The 17,940-nt window shown below is 41.6% G+C and overlaps 1 protein-coding gene across 1 annotated transcript in view; it reads right to left on the bottom strand.

Moving 5' to 3' along the window:
- The window catches only part of CTNND2 (catenin delta 2), a 934,064-nt gene that overhangs the window by 211,889 nt on the left and 704,235 nt on the right, over positions 1-17,940 (bottom strand). The window contains exon 11 of the mRNA XM_063085434.1: positions 13,910-14,123. Coding sequence (XP_062941504.1) covers positions 13,910-14,123 — 214 coding nt within the window. The remainder of the gene's footprint in view (positions 1-13,909; positions 14,124-17,940) is intronic.

Consider the following 17,940-nt stretch of genomic DNA (forward strand, 5'->3'; position numbering starts at 1 on the left):
TGTGTCTGCGGTATCCTGGGTGGCAGCAGGGTTAACTCACAGTGGTGGCAATGGTGGCAGTTGTATCAGCTGCCTCTCTCTAGTCTGTAGGGTCCATGGCTGCAGCCACAGGCCACCTGCAGGACTGCTGCATAGTGGGGAACTGCTCTGTGGTGGATGATGGTTCTGGGACTGGACAATGGCTCTGGTGACTGCAGCAGTGGTGGCAGTGGACTCTTTTCGATATTCTTCTGTGGGAAGAACGCACCCTTGGTACCTCTAGTCCACCACCTTCCAGTTCCATGTTTTTTACATTACTTGAAAAAATTTCCAAACTTTTATGATGGCCAACTTTCATTTGCACAGTACTTTAATTCCTGTTCAGTACTATAAATTAATTATACACATTTTTTTCCTCATTGAAGAGGACACTGCTGATGCTGAAGTGCCCCAGCAGTATCTATGAAGTGAGTCAAGTTACGTAGAGACATTATTACATACGTCCTCACTATTCCTTCCACCCAAAGGCCCGTGGCTTCTAGAAGGGTATTAGATTAAAAGGCACATATAGATGGAGAGAGATGATGAGATTGTTTGAGGCAGGCAGTGAGAGGCCTCAATGCAGGAAGGCAATGACAGTGGGTACGCAGGAGGGACCTGCTTTGTGTGGGAGTGTGTGTGCGTGTGTGTGTGTGTACAGGAACGCACATGCTCATCATGCAACACAGGGATGACTCCATCTAAGTCCACTCATTAAAGCAGTGGTATGTACGTGTTTACACCCACGAGTTTCTTGACGAATGTTTTATTCTTCTGCTACCATTACCTGAGCGCCAAACCCACATCCATCTTTAAAGCCCATTTCAAATATTGCTTTCTTCATGAAGTCTTTCTTGATCTCATCAATGGAAGATTCTCTTTCCTCCTCTAAGCTCTCTGGCCCTTTCTTGGGACTTATGCTGTAGAAAAGTTTTCCATCCCTCTCTCATAGTTGATTGACCGCTCCTTGAGGACACAGCTCATGTCTATTTTTCCATGTCCATCACTCCTTGACTGTAGTGTTGCTCAGACATATACTGGAAACACAAAGAAAGAAGGCAGGCAGGAAAGCCAGCTGCTCAGCACCATTTCCTTCCTTCTCTGGGATTACGGGTCTCTTAGGATACAAGTTTCTGTGTTAAGAAATCATTTCACAGAGATTCTTCTTCTGGGCACTCCCCTGGGTGGGCACGCAGGTGCTGGTGCACAGCTGTTGGGACAGTACATGCCCCATCAGTCATGATGCACAGCCCAGTGCAAGAGCGAGTCACTGAGGGAAAATAGTCCAGCATGTGCAACACTGAAGCTTCTCTTCTGCCAGGCTGAGTTTCATCCTCTAAGGGACAATCAGGAAGGAAGTTGATTCTGGATTTTTCATCAGGAATAACAAATGAAAACATCTGTTGGAAAGGAAACCAGGTGTTGGGCTGGGGAGGCAGGCATTCTGTAATTTGCTGTTCTCCAGGATCCAGTGGGATTTCTGTGTTGTGTTTGTTGAGACTAGTTAATGTAATTTTTGTGATAATTGTAGAGCAAATGGAGCAAACTTTCAAATATAATTAGGGAAAAGTGTTTCTAATTAACTTGCAACTTGTGAGTCGCAAAGTAGAGCCCAAACCAGTTATGCATTGTCAGATCTAACAAGTAAAAATGCACTGTACATTTCAATCTTGGCAAACAAACAAAACAAAACACTCCCCCTCAAGCAATACTTTCCTTTGAATCTTTGCAGAATTTTGCCATGCTGTGAAACTTAATTGTAGATAAGTGAAGTTATGTCTCTTGTCACTGGCACTAATGATCACGAAGGTAGAAAGTGAAGGCAACCTGAGACAGTCCAGGAACAGTCAACATTCTACCTTGGGAGTATGTAAAATGGATGATGCTTATGCAACACGCTCTGATGGGCGTACAGAGGGTTTTGATGAGTCCCCAACAGGTTTTGTAGGGAAGTAGAGGACTATAATATTTGCAAGCCCCGCCCCAGACAGCTATACCATCAATAACATTTGCTTACTGCAGGCTGTACGTTAGGGGGCCATCACAGGCATTTCTACTGTATTCATTAGAAAGTATTCCACTTTTTTTCTCTCTCACTCAAGCAAGCAGAATAGGAGATAACCTCAAATTCACTCTAATTGGCAAAAATCATAAATGGGCCACAAGTTTTCATTGGATAATTTAGCTACTATTAGCAACAGATTATTCTGGCATCTCTCAAAACACATCCATGTCTCCTAACCCCCCACCATGCTGCTGCCCACGGTAATTCTTGGCCTTGTGAGAAAAGAAAGTGGTGTTTCTCAAATGTGCATGATTTTAAGAACCATGAGAGAGTCTTGTTAAATGTGTGAATTCCAAAGCTATTACCATAGGGATCTGGGGCCTAAACAGCTGTATTTTTTATCAAGTGCCCCAAAGAACTCTTATGAAATTGGGAAATCACTGATGTAAAGCAGACTGGCTTTGGAAACAGAGGCCTAGGGAATGCTCCACAGACCTGCTGTGACTTTGAGCAAGCCCCTTAACATCTGACCTCATGAGACCACTGGGAGTACTTGAGGCAATATGAGACATGAGTAATACCCAGCAAAATGACTGGTAGGTGTGCATGTTCAGAAATATTTGCTTATCCTTTCTGGTATATAAGAAATGTAGGGAATGCCTTACTTCTCAGGTTAGGCACATCGGGACCAATAAGAATGTAAAATATAGGAAATAATGTGACATATCAACCTAGAAACTTCTCCTGTGTCCTACTCTGCAGCAAAGTTAATAAAGAAGGGATATAAGATTGACTTACCCAGACATAAATGTCAACAGTCTAATCTTAACAGAGTGTGAACTTGCATAAACTACACCTCCTTTAAAAACACTGTGTATGGAAGTGTCTTGCTTATGGAACACAGCTGTCACCATGTTGGTCATTATTAAGAGAGTCATACTGTAGGGAAGGTTGATTTTATGATGAGAAGGAGCCTGGGCTTCTGAAGACTCTATGGCATAGAGCTGTACTACCACCTCAGGACACTCACTCACAGACTTTGCTTATGGAAAAGAGAATCTTCCATGTAGGTTAACACACCGTTATTAGGCCTTTTCATTTCTTAAAATGAGCTGCATTCTAAGTAATAAATCCCCATCACTTTCTACTCTCTTTAGCCTGCCTGATTGTTCTTTATAGCACTTGCCACTCCCTGAAATTACAGATTTATTTGTCTTGGTTTATTATCCGTGTTGTCCACCACAATGCAAGTTCCATGACAGCAGGCCTCTGAGTTTTAAACTTGAAACATTCCACAACAGTTCTCTTAATGGATTAGGAAACTCCACCTATAGTCTTGATCTAATTACCTCCCTTACATACAAATCAACTGAAATACCAAGATTTCTTTCAACTGTGCATCAGTTGAGCCATCCTGAGAGTTGTAGGGACCAACAGAAGAAAATGGATCACAGATGGGCATCCCATCCCAGCAGTAAAAAGAGGTTCTAGGAAGATGTAGAATGGAAACAAGCAGAGAGGGAGCTGAGGGCAGAGAGCAGAGGTCTGTGCTTGCAGGCACACACGCTTCCGCAACATCAGGAGCAGCTTGGGTTCCAGAGTCTGTTGAGGGTGACTCTGCCATCCTTGTAGGGATAGAAGATACAATTGATTCCACAGCAGAAAGCAGAGAAATAGCTGCTGTGGTACAGGTCTGAGGAATCTCTGTTAACAGGCGATGGGACAGTGGATGTGTGTCATCTGGTCACACATACAACCTCCTCCATGTGGCACTGGAAAGCCAAGAAGCCCAACTAACAAAAAGGAAATTCAAAATCAAAGGTTGCCTCCAGTATGACTTCTGGTGAGATGGCAGAATAGATAGTCCCCAGCATCTCCCTCTCCCACAATTGGCCAATTTACCGCTATTAAAAAGCAATGACTGCCAAGCTGGGGCCACTAGAGCTAAGAGGAAGAGCATGAACTACAGAGTTCATGAAGGTGGGAGAAGATGTGATGAGGGAAAGAAAGGACTGCAACCATTTCAAGCCCCGGATGCCTCAAGCCTGGCCCTGGTGAGCACACGGAACAAGAGCTGGCAAAAGCTGCAATTGTATCATTCATGTGAAGTTGCTCGGAGGCAGCAGGGGAGAAGAGGGCCTTGGTGGACCCCAGGCCAGCAAGACCACTAATAGGGTTCCCATGGACCCACATAAGAGAGAGGGGTCACAGACAACTGAAAAAGGAGCCACTCAGAGGCCAGTGAGTCATTGCAAGGAAGCAGTGCATGGCCTGTCCTATGGGAAGTGTTGGGAGTACAGGTGGTGTGGGAGACGGGCTCACCAGGGGAACATCATCGCACAGCATGGACAGCTAATCAGCACAGGCCCACTCAGTGTAGGCTGATCAGGAATATAGAACAGCAGGGTGTGTAGTTTGCTGAGAAGACTCAGGTCCAGATCTGAGTTTCCACACAACCCAGGTGTACCAGACCTCACAAGACCTGGAAGTGCTTGCAAAGTCGACAATTGAAACCTGCACTGCACGAAAAGCCTTCCAAAAGGAATCAGCAGTAAAGCAGCAATTTAGCTCAACCACAGGGCTCAAGTGCTGGTCTCCACGGAGTTTTCCCCATTTTAGAAGTAAGCAAAGGATAACAAATTGGTTCCAGTGCAGAGTTTAAGTGGTGGGAACAGTGAATAATCCATCATAGAACTCAAAGAAAAAACAAAAACCCCACAGATCAGAGACAAAAGTTCTGATATTAACCAGTAAAGGTCTAGGAGGACCTGAAGTCACTCGGGCTCCCAAGTTAGGGTGGTGGGGGGCCGAGGGCCTCAACCATTCCCCCTAGATGTTTGCATCCAGGCCAGTGATGACCGAGCCACTGCTGGAAGCTCCCTGGGCTCCCCTGCTGGAATGAGGGGGGTGGCACAGGCCTTGACCATGGCCCCCCATCCTATCTGCCTTCCCTTCTCTCCCTCCCCAACAACTGCTCTGCAACAACATCTTTGAATGTAAAAATAATAATAATAATAAAGTTCGCTTTCACTGCCAGGAAGGGAAAGAAGTTGCCTCACATGAGACCTGGTGTGGTGGGTTAGAACACAGTCACCCTAGCTGAGCTGGAACTATGCTTCCCAGAACTTCCTTCCCTGCTCAATTCCGTGCTAGGGCTGTCCACAGGGAAATATGCAGGGAGTTCAGCAGGTGCAGGCAAAGTAGCAGCAGGAGCACTGGAGGTCACAAAGGTGGGCTGCTGGCCGCTGCTGCAGCTCATGCTCCTGTGGATAAGGGCTGCAGCTTACCCCTGTGCCATGCATGCTGGTTGGTCCCTGCTTCCCTGTGTCAAGTCCAGCCTTTCTTCCTGATTGCTGCCAGCTGGCTTACATCAACTTCGGGCCCATCACCAGACCCAGAGGTGAAGCCTTCCACACCTGTCTTCACCAGCTCCCACTGTGGTATCTGGTCTAATCCTGATAATGAATCCCCTTTTCCATACTACCGGTAGTGATCCAACCTCCCTGGTCCAATCATGGCTGATATCCCGGGTGACAGGGTTGCCTCCACTGCCAGACTCTAAATGTCACAAAATGGCAGCACCATGTACAATTCCATATTCCAAAAAAGAGATAACAGACATGGATGGATCTCCCTTTACATGGTAAATGGATAATACCAGAGTTAACCTTTGCCTGGTCTATTTTCTCCTGACTCAGTTTAAGTTCACAAATTATGGAATCCCAGAGCCAGACACCAGATTGCCATCACCATCTCACTGACTCAATCCAAGGAGTCTCCATTTACTCTTCTTACCTCGGATACCATGGTTAGCGAAACCATAGTTCCCCAAATATGTCCACATCCTAATTTCTAGAACCTGTCACCATGTTCCTTTACACAGCAAAAGGGACCTTGCAAATGGGATTGTAGTGGGGAGATTATCATGGCAGTTATGCTGGATTAACCAGGTGGGCCCAATCTAATCACATGAGTTCTTAAAAGCAGAAAATCACTCCCGGTGGGGGTCAGAGGCAAACGCGACTTTGGAAGCATCAGGGATGCAGTGGTGCTGGCTTTGAAGCTTGTGGAAAGGGGCCACAGCCAAGACATGTGGGCAGCTTCTAGAGGCTTGACAAAGCAAGGAAATGGACTGTCCTCTAGAGCTTCCAGAAAGGAACACAGCCCTGCTGACACTCTGATCTTAGCCAGATGAGGTCTGTGTCAGACTTCTAACTTGCAGAATGGTAAAATAATAAATTGGCATGGTTTTAAGATGCTAAATTTGTGGCAATTTGTTACGGCAGCAATAGGTAACCAATCTAGACTTCACTGAATCACAACCATGGCCTTGGCAAGGACTTGCTTCTGGATACGTACCTGTGCCTGGGATAACTTCTCTTAGGGCTGTGATGATGTGCTTTCTAAATCTGATGGGCAGGAGGCCAGTGTTCACATGTGTGAACAGTGACATAGTGCTAGCCGACAATGAAATAATATATCTTCTGAGGCCCTAAATGTATGCTGCCAATTCTAGTGTGAGACGGCCCAGGCCTTAGCTGCTAAAGGACCCAGGCCACATAGAGGCATGAGTACCCACTGGCTGAGACTGTGCAGAATAAAAAAGTTGGGGAGGATGGTTTTTACACTTTAGCTATCTAAAGAATTGTGGTCTTTGAACTTTAATACACAGTGGCAAGAAATATTGATTTTTTACCTTTAATTCCTTTGAACTTTAATGTCTTTGGACTTCAACATGAAAGTGGATTTAAACTTTGAGTTTTAATTTCTCCTTGGGAATTTAATATTTGGTGGGGTTTATATTAAAATTCAAAGCATCTCTACATTGCTGGCTTTTCATTATTGGAATGTCTCTATTCATTTTTATCTTTAATCCTAGCACAGAACCTCTGGTTTGCTATGCTGGACAACTTAGCTATTATGTGGGATAAGAAATAAAATCGGGATTTAATTGGAAATGTTGGGAACATAGTAATGCTGAATTTGATTTAAATAATTTGTTTTTTTACATTTCAGTGATTCTTGGTGTAACATATAAACTGCCCACCAGGAGTCCCAGGTGATCCCCCCAAAGTGACATTAAGATAGAAGAAAGTTTTGACAAATTGCTCTCCCAAAGACTGCTTTGGGAGAGGAGCCATGGCTCTGGGTGATCATGGCAAACAGGGTAAGAGAAAAACGGGCTGGGGGATGTTGGTGGGGGAAACACTCCTCCTCTAGTTCTATGTCTCCTTCCATGCAGGGTGTTTAATTGATATCACACCCTGACTTCTCTTGAATTAGCAAGCTCATTTGGCTGACAGACAAAAAGTAAAGCCTCCAAAACGGCTTCTATCAGCAACAGAGATAATGTTTAGCAATATTCACACTTTGTTTTATCTACCAAACTGTTCAGAACTCATGCAGGGTAGAAGATTATTAGGGGTGTAATGGAACAAAGGAGAGAATGGACAGAGATATTCAGCGTTCAGTGAAATTTCATCATATTTCTGCAAGATGCAAAGCAGATAGAGATGAGTTGGCAGGTGTAGCTGAAGGTGAGGCCAGCTCAGACCAGGACATGCACAGAGGGGTCTCCATCCCCTCGAGGTGCTGATTGTCCTGGTGGAACCCTAGGAAAGATTCATACTCCAAGAAGGCAGGCATATGGGGTGCAGAAATAGAAGGGAGGCTACACAGGGGTGACTGACTGAAAGAAATCAGTCACCCAGCCTCATTTCCACTCCCACCTGGGTGGACAGAACACCTAGCAGCCAGGAGAGTACTGATGCCTCCCTCCAGGGCAGACAAATGAACATAACAACTTACAAGACTCTCCAAAGAGATCCATTACATTGGGGAAGACAAAAAGGCTACCATGGATAAGTGAGACTTAGAGAAAAACCCTCATTAAGATACTCAAAGGACTTAGGACCACAACAGTTCATGCCTCCCTGCTCACCTGCTGACTGTGGAGTAAAGCGTCACAGGTAACAGAGCTCGACTCTACATTCCTTCCTTAAACATAAGCAGAAAACTGAAGATGACCACATATTTAAAGTAAGCTTACAAAATCAATAAGAAAGGCCTACATTTAAAAAGTATATATAGAAAAACTGACATCAGAGAAAAGTGAGATAATTCACGTAAAGAGAAAAAAGAAAAAAATCTTGGTTCTAAATGATATCCTTAGAGAAATTCAAGAATATTTTATATTCATAAGACAATAATAGAGGCTATAAACACATACACACACATGAAAGTTCTTAGAATTAAAAGAAAAAAAATTATCTCAACCTGAGACTCTTCAGGAAATAATAATAATAATAAAAAAGGCTCACAGATAGGTTGGGGGAAGTAAATGTTGAATATTGAAGAAATACTTCAGAATGAATGATTGAAAGGCAAGGGGCTCCAAATTAAATATGAAACAATGAGAGAGAAATAACTCAAGAAGTTCAAAATAATCCAAGCAGCTCAAAAACAGGACAGAGAAAATGGAGGCATGGGAATTATTAAAAAAAAAAAAAAAGATAATTTTCTGGCACTGAAGGAAGGATATGACTATTTAAATTGAAAGTGTTCAATATCAACGATTTTTTAAAAAAGGCACACACCTAGATATACCATCAGAGAATTTTGCAGTATCAAGGATAAAATTAAGTTTATAGAAAATATTCACGAGAAAGATAATTTTCTATCCGTAATTCTATACCTAATAACATCAATTATGTGCAAGGGTTTAAAATAGACTTTTTCAGAATTTCATCTCCTACGCACCCCTCTTGAGGAATTTATAAGCGAGGAAACAGAGAATCTAGGAGACAGAAGTTCTTAATCCAGGATCATGAGCATCTGGCCTAGAGAGAAATATGCAGCTCTGCCCCCAAAACACAAGATGCCGGGAGGGAGATCTGTGCAGAAAAGAGGAGTAAATGATGACTGAAGTCACAGACAAGGTTGAGTCAGTGGCCTGTCTCCTTAGTTAGAAGGAAAGAACTTTTGGGTCTGTGATGCATAAGATGAAAGAACACTCTGCTCTGGGAGAAGCCCAATTCTCAAGAACACTTGCTTTCAACCGCAATAAAACTTACTAAGTTTTATGATTTAATAAAAACTGTTTTATTATGATTTGTAAAGCAATCTGAAATCTTTAGTTGGGCATTTCAAAATTTAGGTTGATTATTTCCATATTTAGAGAGAGAAAAATTATATTAGTCAAGCCCAAAGGACATACAGCATTTCTAATTGAAGTTTATTTGCTTAGGAGCATTTCAAGTAATGGCTAGCACAGAACAGCATCAACTGGATTTAAATAAAATTGTGATCATCATTTCTTAGTAATTATTGCATAGGAAGAAAATTATTTAGTGCAAGGCTTAACAAGCAGTGACAAAACATACTCTCCTGTACATAGATAATGCAGTGTAAACAGGCAGCGGTTTTTTTCAGCATGCGTGTTTATGTGTTGAATGCAAATGCATGCACATACTTCAATTTTAACATTTTATTATTGTTTAAAAAGTTTGCCGAGCAATATTCAATAAATAATTTAAAGCTCTGCAAGATTATTTCTTTCTTCTGGTATTCTATTATTTATAGAAGTCTCAACACCATAGTTTTTTTTCTGGATATATAGCTAGGCCTATTCTAAAATCCGGTTTATAAACTGTTTCATAGTTTAAGAAATCTCTCAAATTGTTCCTTTGAATATTTGTTTACAACACATCCTAGTTTATAAATATCTAGGGAAGAATTCAAACGGGCATATCCCCCTCCTTCCCCCTGTAATTTTTTTTTCCAATAGACATTTATCCTCATGCATGAGCTGAAGGCAGGAAAGAGACTGCAATGATAAACTCCCCTGTACTAGTGGTGGGGTTCCTGTAAGGTACTGAGTCGTCATTCCTCATTGAACCCTGTATTAGGTCCACTGGAGAACTGCAAAGGAAGTAAACGCACAGTTGTTACACGTTAATAGCCGTTTTATTTAATTCATGTGTGGATATCTAACCTAATTCTAAAAAGGATTTGTGGCAGGTCATTGTGACAACAGAAACGAAGTGAGCCTTTCTTCTCTCATACTCTACTCCTCATCTAGTAAGTTTCTAAATGTGGACATGTTTGTCAGGGATGTCTTCTTAAATATTTATACCACTATTGTGTGGTTGCTGAATATTCAGAGCAGGGCCCAACCACGGCAATGGGTGCTGGTATCCAGGGGTTACCACAGCAGCTGACACCGACAGAAACTCCTTAGAGAAACAAAAATAGACTTACCTTTTGACCCAGCTATCCCACTGCTGAGTATATACCCAAAGGAAATGAAATCAGTCTATTGAAGAGACACCTGCACTCCCATGTTCATTGCAGCACTATTCACAATAACCAAGAGATGGAATCAACCTAAATGCCCATAAACAGATGAATGGATAAAAAACTGTGGTACATATACACAATGGAATATTATTCAGCTATTAAAAAAAAAGCTGTTCTATTATTTGCAGCAACATGGATGGAACTGGAAACCATTATGTCAAGTTAAGGAAGTCAGGTGCAGAAAAATATCGCATGATCTCACTCATATGTGAAATCTAAAAAAAGAAAAAAAAAAGTGGTTCTCATAGAAGTAGAGAGTAAAATAATGGTTACAAGAGGTGGGGAAAGGAGAAGGGATGGGCTAACAGGTACAAAACCATGCTTTCTACCCTAAGTGAGTCATTGTGCAGTATATGCATGTATTGAAGCAACACACAGTACCTCACAAATATGTACAAGTAAATGTTAGAATAAAAAAAGTAAAAATAAATACATAAAAATAAACAACAACAGCAACAAAGTATCTGAGAAACAAACTACTAAGGAAGAATGAAATGCCTGGGCTCACACAGGAAGACACTAAAGAGCTCATCACACTTGTTGAGAGACAAGAGTATCCTAGAAAGAGGAGCAGAAAGAGAGTAAAAGATAAGAGAATGGGGCCGGCCCCGTGGCGCACTCAGGAGAGTGCGGTGCTCGGGAGCGCAGCGGTGCTACCGCCGCGGGTTTGGATCCTATGTAGGAATGGCCGGTGTGCTCACTGGTGGAGCGTGGTGCGGGCCACACCAAGCCAAGGGTTGATCCCCTTACCGGTCACAAAAAGAAAAAAAAAAAAAAAAAAAAAAAAGATAAGAGAATGGAGAATTTGATGACCTTGAGGTTTAACCATGTTAGCTCTATCAAGATCCTGGATTCCTGAAGCTCTGCAGGAGCCAACAGAATCTGTGCTTTCATAGCCCACTCTGGCAGGTGATGACGGACTGGTGCTGAACACGAAAATGACTCTGCACTGCTCTCTGAGCTGAATTCGTCTGGCCTCGTTTTACTTCTGCTTCAGGCAGTGGTGTCAGCTCTGGCTAGACTTGCATCATTGACGCCATGTCTAAACAGAAGTCAGCTCAGCTGAGTCTGGCGAGTTTCCAGGCACCCTCAGATTTCTGCCGGTATAAAGACTGAGAGGGTTTTGTTTCTACAGATGGGCTCACAGCAGCCGTTTCTTCCACACTGGAATGTTCTCGTAGATGCTCTCTTCCCATTTCCTTTTCCAGAGCTGTAGCCTCGCTAAGGTGCTTGCCATTCTTTTCAACAGTATCCATAATGGCAACTCCAGAGACTATGAACTTGAGCTTGTCATGATGTCTGATTTGTTTTTCTTGAACACGGTGAAACTCACGCCTGAGTTCAGGCAAGCACAATAAGACCCTGCCTCTGGGAAGGCAGAAAACATCTATTGAAGTAGCCACCACTGCCACTCTGAACCGATTTGGCTATCACTGCAGGACAGCACATTCCCTAGGAGCAGAGGTGGAGAGAGTCTCAACCTCCAGCACATGCTGATGAAAAAACTGTGGCTCACCGTGGGTGCAGACACTCCTTCTCAAAAGAAGCAGAGTAAGAGGTGTGTGCTCTTGTACAAGTGCCAGCATCCTTCTTCCAGACTGAATTTCACCAGGAAAGTAAACTTCTTGACATTTTGAAGAGGCTAATTGCCTTTGATGTTTACAAATGGGACTCATGTAGAAATTCTTGATGTTGCCCAAGGTGCATCTAAAGAGTGACACCCAGGATCGGTCAGAAGCAGCACTGAAGGCAATGGCATAGTGGGTGATCAGTTCCCTTACAGCCACCTCGAATAGCAGCAGCAGCAGAGGGCTATCTGCCATGGACAATGCCATGTGACAGGACATTGCATTTCCTTTCTATTTTAAGCCATCAATCATGTCAACCTTTGGCAGGTAGCTGAGTTTCATTAGCAATGAGATAAACCATCACAGAGGGTGCTTCTGGACAAGGGATCTGGGTTGGAGCAAATCCAAATTTAGTGAAGTCCAATTTTTTTCAAATCATGAAATGGAGGCATAGGTACACTCAGAAGGTGTCCTGTTGGTCTTCAGTTCTGTTGGCTTCATCCAATGGCATGTTCTTAATGTACAGAAGCATCATGATTCCGTCACACTCATTGAGTCCTTTTCTCTTGCAGGCATTTCCAACTTAAACACGACCCACACAAGTAAGGACAGGTGTTCATAATCACAATGGTAGGGAATATTTTCAGCTACACAACTCGCCCCAAAACTATCCTAGACATCATAATATGTAGATGATAATAATTTTACCTTACCTGACCATGTCACTCCACATTAGTTCAGTGTAAAATAACACTATAACCTTTAACAATATTTTTTTCTGCTTAGACATTCATCCACTTACAGAAAGAAAAAGCAAAAGGAAAACAATAATTTGGGTCCTATTTCTAATTTAGCTAGGAGTGAGAAAAAGATTTGACAATAATCCTGAAGGGTATAAATTTAAGAAAATATACTGAAGTTGGGAGTCTCAACACAGAACTGAAGAAGGATTTATGTCTCTTTAGACTGAGTAATGTATTTTTTTAAATAAACAAATTCACATATACTTCTTCACTGCTACAGAGAAATTTTAGACAAGAATGTCAATAGAATTATGGATAATTAAAATATCTTTTTGGAGAGTCAACTTTACAATCCATTTGCCAAATACGTCTTTATAGGGGTGCTTTGATGAACCAAAAGCCAAATATCACCTAGAATAGCAGTGAGCGTAATCAAGACAGTGAGCAGTACAGCAATTTGAAATCCCATATTGAGGCCACCTGTGCCGTTAGCTCTCCAGCAAGTAAAACTGCACATGTAAAAGGAATGGGATGATAGCTAATGGCTAATGTTGGCTATGTCCACACGTATTCCAAGAATGGTATGTGCTAAATGCTTGACATGTTCTCATTTGCCAAACCTGCATGACTCTATGAGGTGGGTACTACAATTATCCCCATTTTACAAAACTCCAAAATTCTATGATCATGGAAAGGCTTTCTCTCATGTTCACTTTCGAAAAACGTCTTAATAGGTAATATAACCTTGGGGCTTTTAGTAGGTATGAATATTTTATTCAAGCAATTAACTGCTAAGTATGTACGATAAGCTCTCTGTTGTTAACCACAGTATATTCTGGAATATACACCCTATTATCAATAAGGCACGTGCCCTGACTTTTCACCAATTATTACTAATGTCATTCTAAAGATGATCCGTGGATATTGTAAGATGCTCAACTCCTTCTAAATCAACTGACAATGACTGAAATATAATCATAGAATTTTAATGAGGGCTACATTTATTGGATTCTGATTAATATAATCAACCCATGTGTCTTACATCTGATATCATTTTACTTACCTGCTTACGCATTTGAAAACACGTATCGAGACTGCCTATGTTATTAGCACTGTGAGAGGTCCCAGACCAAGTTTGCTTAGCACATTTGCTACCATGCTGGATAATGGAAAATTTATCTTGGGATGAAATGTAATAATGTAATAATGATTCTAACCTGTGACCAGCTCCCGGATCTCCAGGTCAGTGGTCTTGCGGAGCAACCTCACCAGCGCTGGGATGCCCCCGCAGTTTTTCAGGGCAATTTTGTTATCGTCGTTGGCCTTCCCGTACACCAAGTTTCTCAAAGCTCCACAGGCACTACGGTGGACTTCGGTCATCCGATGATCCAACAGGTCCACCAGGAGCTGGATGCCTCCTTGTCTCCTTATCTGAAAGAGCAAAGGACACAGCTTTAGCCTCAGCATGTCAAGTTTCACTATCTAAGCCAAAACGTTTCTCATATGAAGAATCTGCTGCAGTTAATTGCACTGAACTGAATTAAGGCAGACAAAGGAGAAAAAAACCAGATTAGCATTCTCCTTAGATTTACTGCCAGCACTTGCTTTAATATGCTACCAATAAAAATTTCAATGTCTTCCTTCCAAGTTATAGAATTTTGGAAAGGTGGTTTTAACCTCATAATAGGCGTCTTCGACATTTCTCTCTATAAAAATATGCCACATACTCACGGCATGAAGCAGATGGAGTAACAAAAGGCACTGGAATGATCCTCATGCCTTAGACATTAAATCTCACTACTGTCTTGAAGGGCTGCAGAATTGATGTACAAAATGTTAAAATTACACTTAATAGGAAAACGCTCCCCACATTTCAAAGGAACCAGAAGCTAAATGAGGAACTGGAGGGACTGACACAAGGAATTTTATCTCCGAAGACCTGAGAAAACAAGAGCATCACTCACAGTGGGAGACAGAACGTGTCAGGCCAAGACACGTTATGCTTAACTTAGGGATTTTATTAATAACAGCACACCACATTAAATTAGTGTGTTCTTTTTACACAAAGAAAATTTTAGTAAGTGCCAAAAAATTCTTGCAATGTGTTTCCAGATGCACGTTCTTCCTGCTGCTCTTTGATTTGGGGAACAATTTTAAAATTTAAACTTGAGACAGAATAAAGTGATAGTTAACATACAGACCGTTTCACGGAGGAGTTTCCATTAGACAAGCTGCATCTGAATAGTTCTGCAATTTTTTTTTTTTCTGGGGTTGGGGAGTGGCTGGCCAGTACAAGGCTCCTAACCCTCGACCTTGGTGTTAGGACACTGTGCTCTAACCAACTGAGCTAACTGGCAAGACTTACTTCTGCATTTATATGGAAAAATAACATGATTCACTCAGCAATATCCTTTTCTTCTTTTGTAAAACCTCAGCGTACCTCAGGGATCAGAGGACTGGCACCTTCTCTACTTAGTTTTCTTATTACCTAAAACTCATTCATCCCGCAGATGTGCAGAGACATATGGCTAGAGCGTCCGACTCTTTCAGTGATTCTCAAGTGCCACCTTCTCTGTGAGGTGACTCTAGCCACATTGTTCAAAACTGCAGTTGGAACTGCACCCTTCCCCAATCCAGCATGCTTGTTCATCCTCCTCTGTTACAGAATTCTTCCTAGCACTTGCTGTGTTCTACCTTATTCATTATGTTCATCGCTACTGTCAGTCTTCTGTTCGAATGTATGTTCCGGGACAGTAGGTGTCTTCGTTTTGTTCACTGATAGATTGCATGTGAAATGCTAGAAACATGATGTTCAGTAAATATGAATGGGAAGGATTAATTAATATGTTACTCTCTATATTTGTTGCTCAGATTTGCTAAAACAGCACTTTTCAAAATTGAGTAGAATCCCTCTTTAAAGGAAAAAACCAAAAAAATCCCTTTAGTCAACAACCAAGACTGAATCCAGGTGGCTATGGTGGCTCTTCCTATTGCAGCTTTGATCAAAATAAGTGCGCATCTTCCTATACCAGCTTTAAACAAAATGAGGCTGTGGCTTTATTCACACAGGTGGGTCACCGATGATTCAGAACACGACTACAGGGCTTCACGTATCATACCTGCCATGATAACTGGACCAGGGAAGGAAGAGGGAAGGACTTAGAGGAGACAGTGTTGTTGAACAGGCTATTAACTTCTCTGGGATGTCTACACAGCCTGTGGGTGCTGTAAGGATTATTGGGACAATTTTAAAATGAGAAAAAGGAGTGGGAAACAACTTTGCCCAACTTACAGTTTTACCCAGAGGCTGCTTGGCACCCACCCAAGAGAGATGAAGTTTGTATCACTACACACGTGTGCCCTGTACATCCACCTGGATTATAACCACATCCACTTATTATAATACTTCAGAGAGGTATTCCACCTGTACGAAAAGGTTAAACTATGAATGTCATTTTCTCTATGTGTGTGTATTTGTTCATGTGTGCTTTATTTCAAAATACTCTGGGTTTAATTTTTTGAATAATGATGAAGCCATTAAGAAAGAGGTAATACATTCATTCTTATGGTGAGCCTATGGGTTATATATCAAAAGCAGATGGTATAGTAAATCAGTCTATCTATCCACCTCTCATCTATCTGTCATCTATCTATGTAATTTGTTTGTATATATTTAGCTATACTGGATATTATAATTAGTATTCTTAATTTATAATAAAATATTTCCATTTATACGACTTAAGAAATTAAGCTATTAAAATATTATTCTAAATACATCAAAAGGGAAAATGCATTCACAATGAATGCAATATGAATTCTTAATGGTATAATGAGAACACAATGTTTTCAGTATGATCTTAATTAATGCCACATAACCAAATTTATAATGAGAACTTAAGTGCTATTTCAATCTCTTTAGAGAAGCACAAATAAGACAATAACCTTTTTCTTTTGCTTTTATTTGGGGTCACCAGATCATGTACATTAAACACTTTTGTTTTCTTGGGGTTAGATTTTATCTAAGAACATGAAAATCCCACTTCAGTTTTCTGAAGCTAAACATTAGTCAGAGTAAGAATTTAAATATTCACACATGGAAAAGAGAAGGCCAGGTCCTCGGTCCTTCCCCCTCCTCCTGCCACCTGCCCTCTCCCAACAGGACCAGAAGGTGAGCCCTGAAGGGGTCCATCAATCCTCTGACTGCCGGGTGGCTGCGGATGGAGCCCCTCACTTACGCTCTGTATTGCTTTTCTCCTGGATACTCCCACCCTCAAATTCTTGCACTGAACCCTTCTGGTCTGCCTTCTACCCAACCTGAAACCCTTTTGAGCCTCCAAACAAACCTATTTTAAACATTAATAAACATTTCCTATTTTTTAACATTAATAGGAAAACTATCAGGGAAACTGTCTTTGAAATGACACCTTTATTCCCACTAAATGATGAGTGATCTATGTCCAATTTATCCCCTCCTCCCCCATCGATCCCTCCACCTCTAGCAGGCTGAGCACAGGTTTTCATCCACTACAGGTCAGTTTACCCTCTCACCTTACTTTTTAAATCATCAGTATGCAGAATTCTTAAAAACCAAATCTTGAAAAATTCTAGGTCTAATGTTATTTTTCAAAAGTCAATAAAATGCTAGCTAATATAGATCTAATATTTATATATGATATAACAATTAAAATAAAGTGCACTAGAAGAGCATCTCTCACAGGGTAATAAGTGACTAAATATTTAACAGATGAATACAGGAATGGTGCACTTTACTGTCACAAGTTAGTCCCCCCGCTTTTTTTTTACTCTTTTTCTATACACCTCATTTTTAGAGCAGTTTTAGGTTCACAGCAAAATTGAGCAGAAAGAGCAGAATTCCAACATGCTCCCTGCACCCACACAGGCACAGCCTCCCCTACTCTCCACATTCTGCACAACAGTGGTACATTTGTTACAGCAGATGAACCTACACTGACACATCGTTTTCACCCAAAGTCCATAGGGTTTAACAGTCCAAAGTTATAATAGGGCTCACTTTTGGTTTTATACATTCTATGGGTCTTGACAAATGTGTAATGACGTGTACCCACCATTACAGTCCCATACAGAGCAGTTTCACTGCCTTAGAAATCCTCTGTGCTCTGCCTTGTTCTTCCTTCCCTCCCCCCAATCCCTGACAACCACCGATCTTTTCACTGGCTTCATGGTTTTGCCTTTGTCTTGAATGTCCAATAGTTAGAATCACATGGTA

The sequence above is a fragment of the Cynocephalus volans genome, chromosome 2 (genome assembly GCF_027409185.1).
Source record: "Cynocephalus volans isolate mCynVol1 chromosome 2, mCynVol1.pri, whole genome shotgun sequence".
NCBI classification, from domain to species: domain Eukaryota; kingdom Metazoa; phylum Chordata; class Mammalia; order Dermoptera; family Cynocephalidae; genus Cynocephalus; species Cynocephalus volans.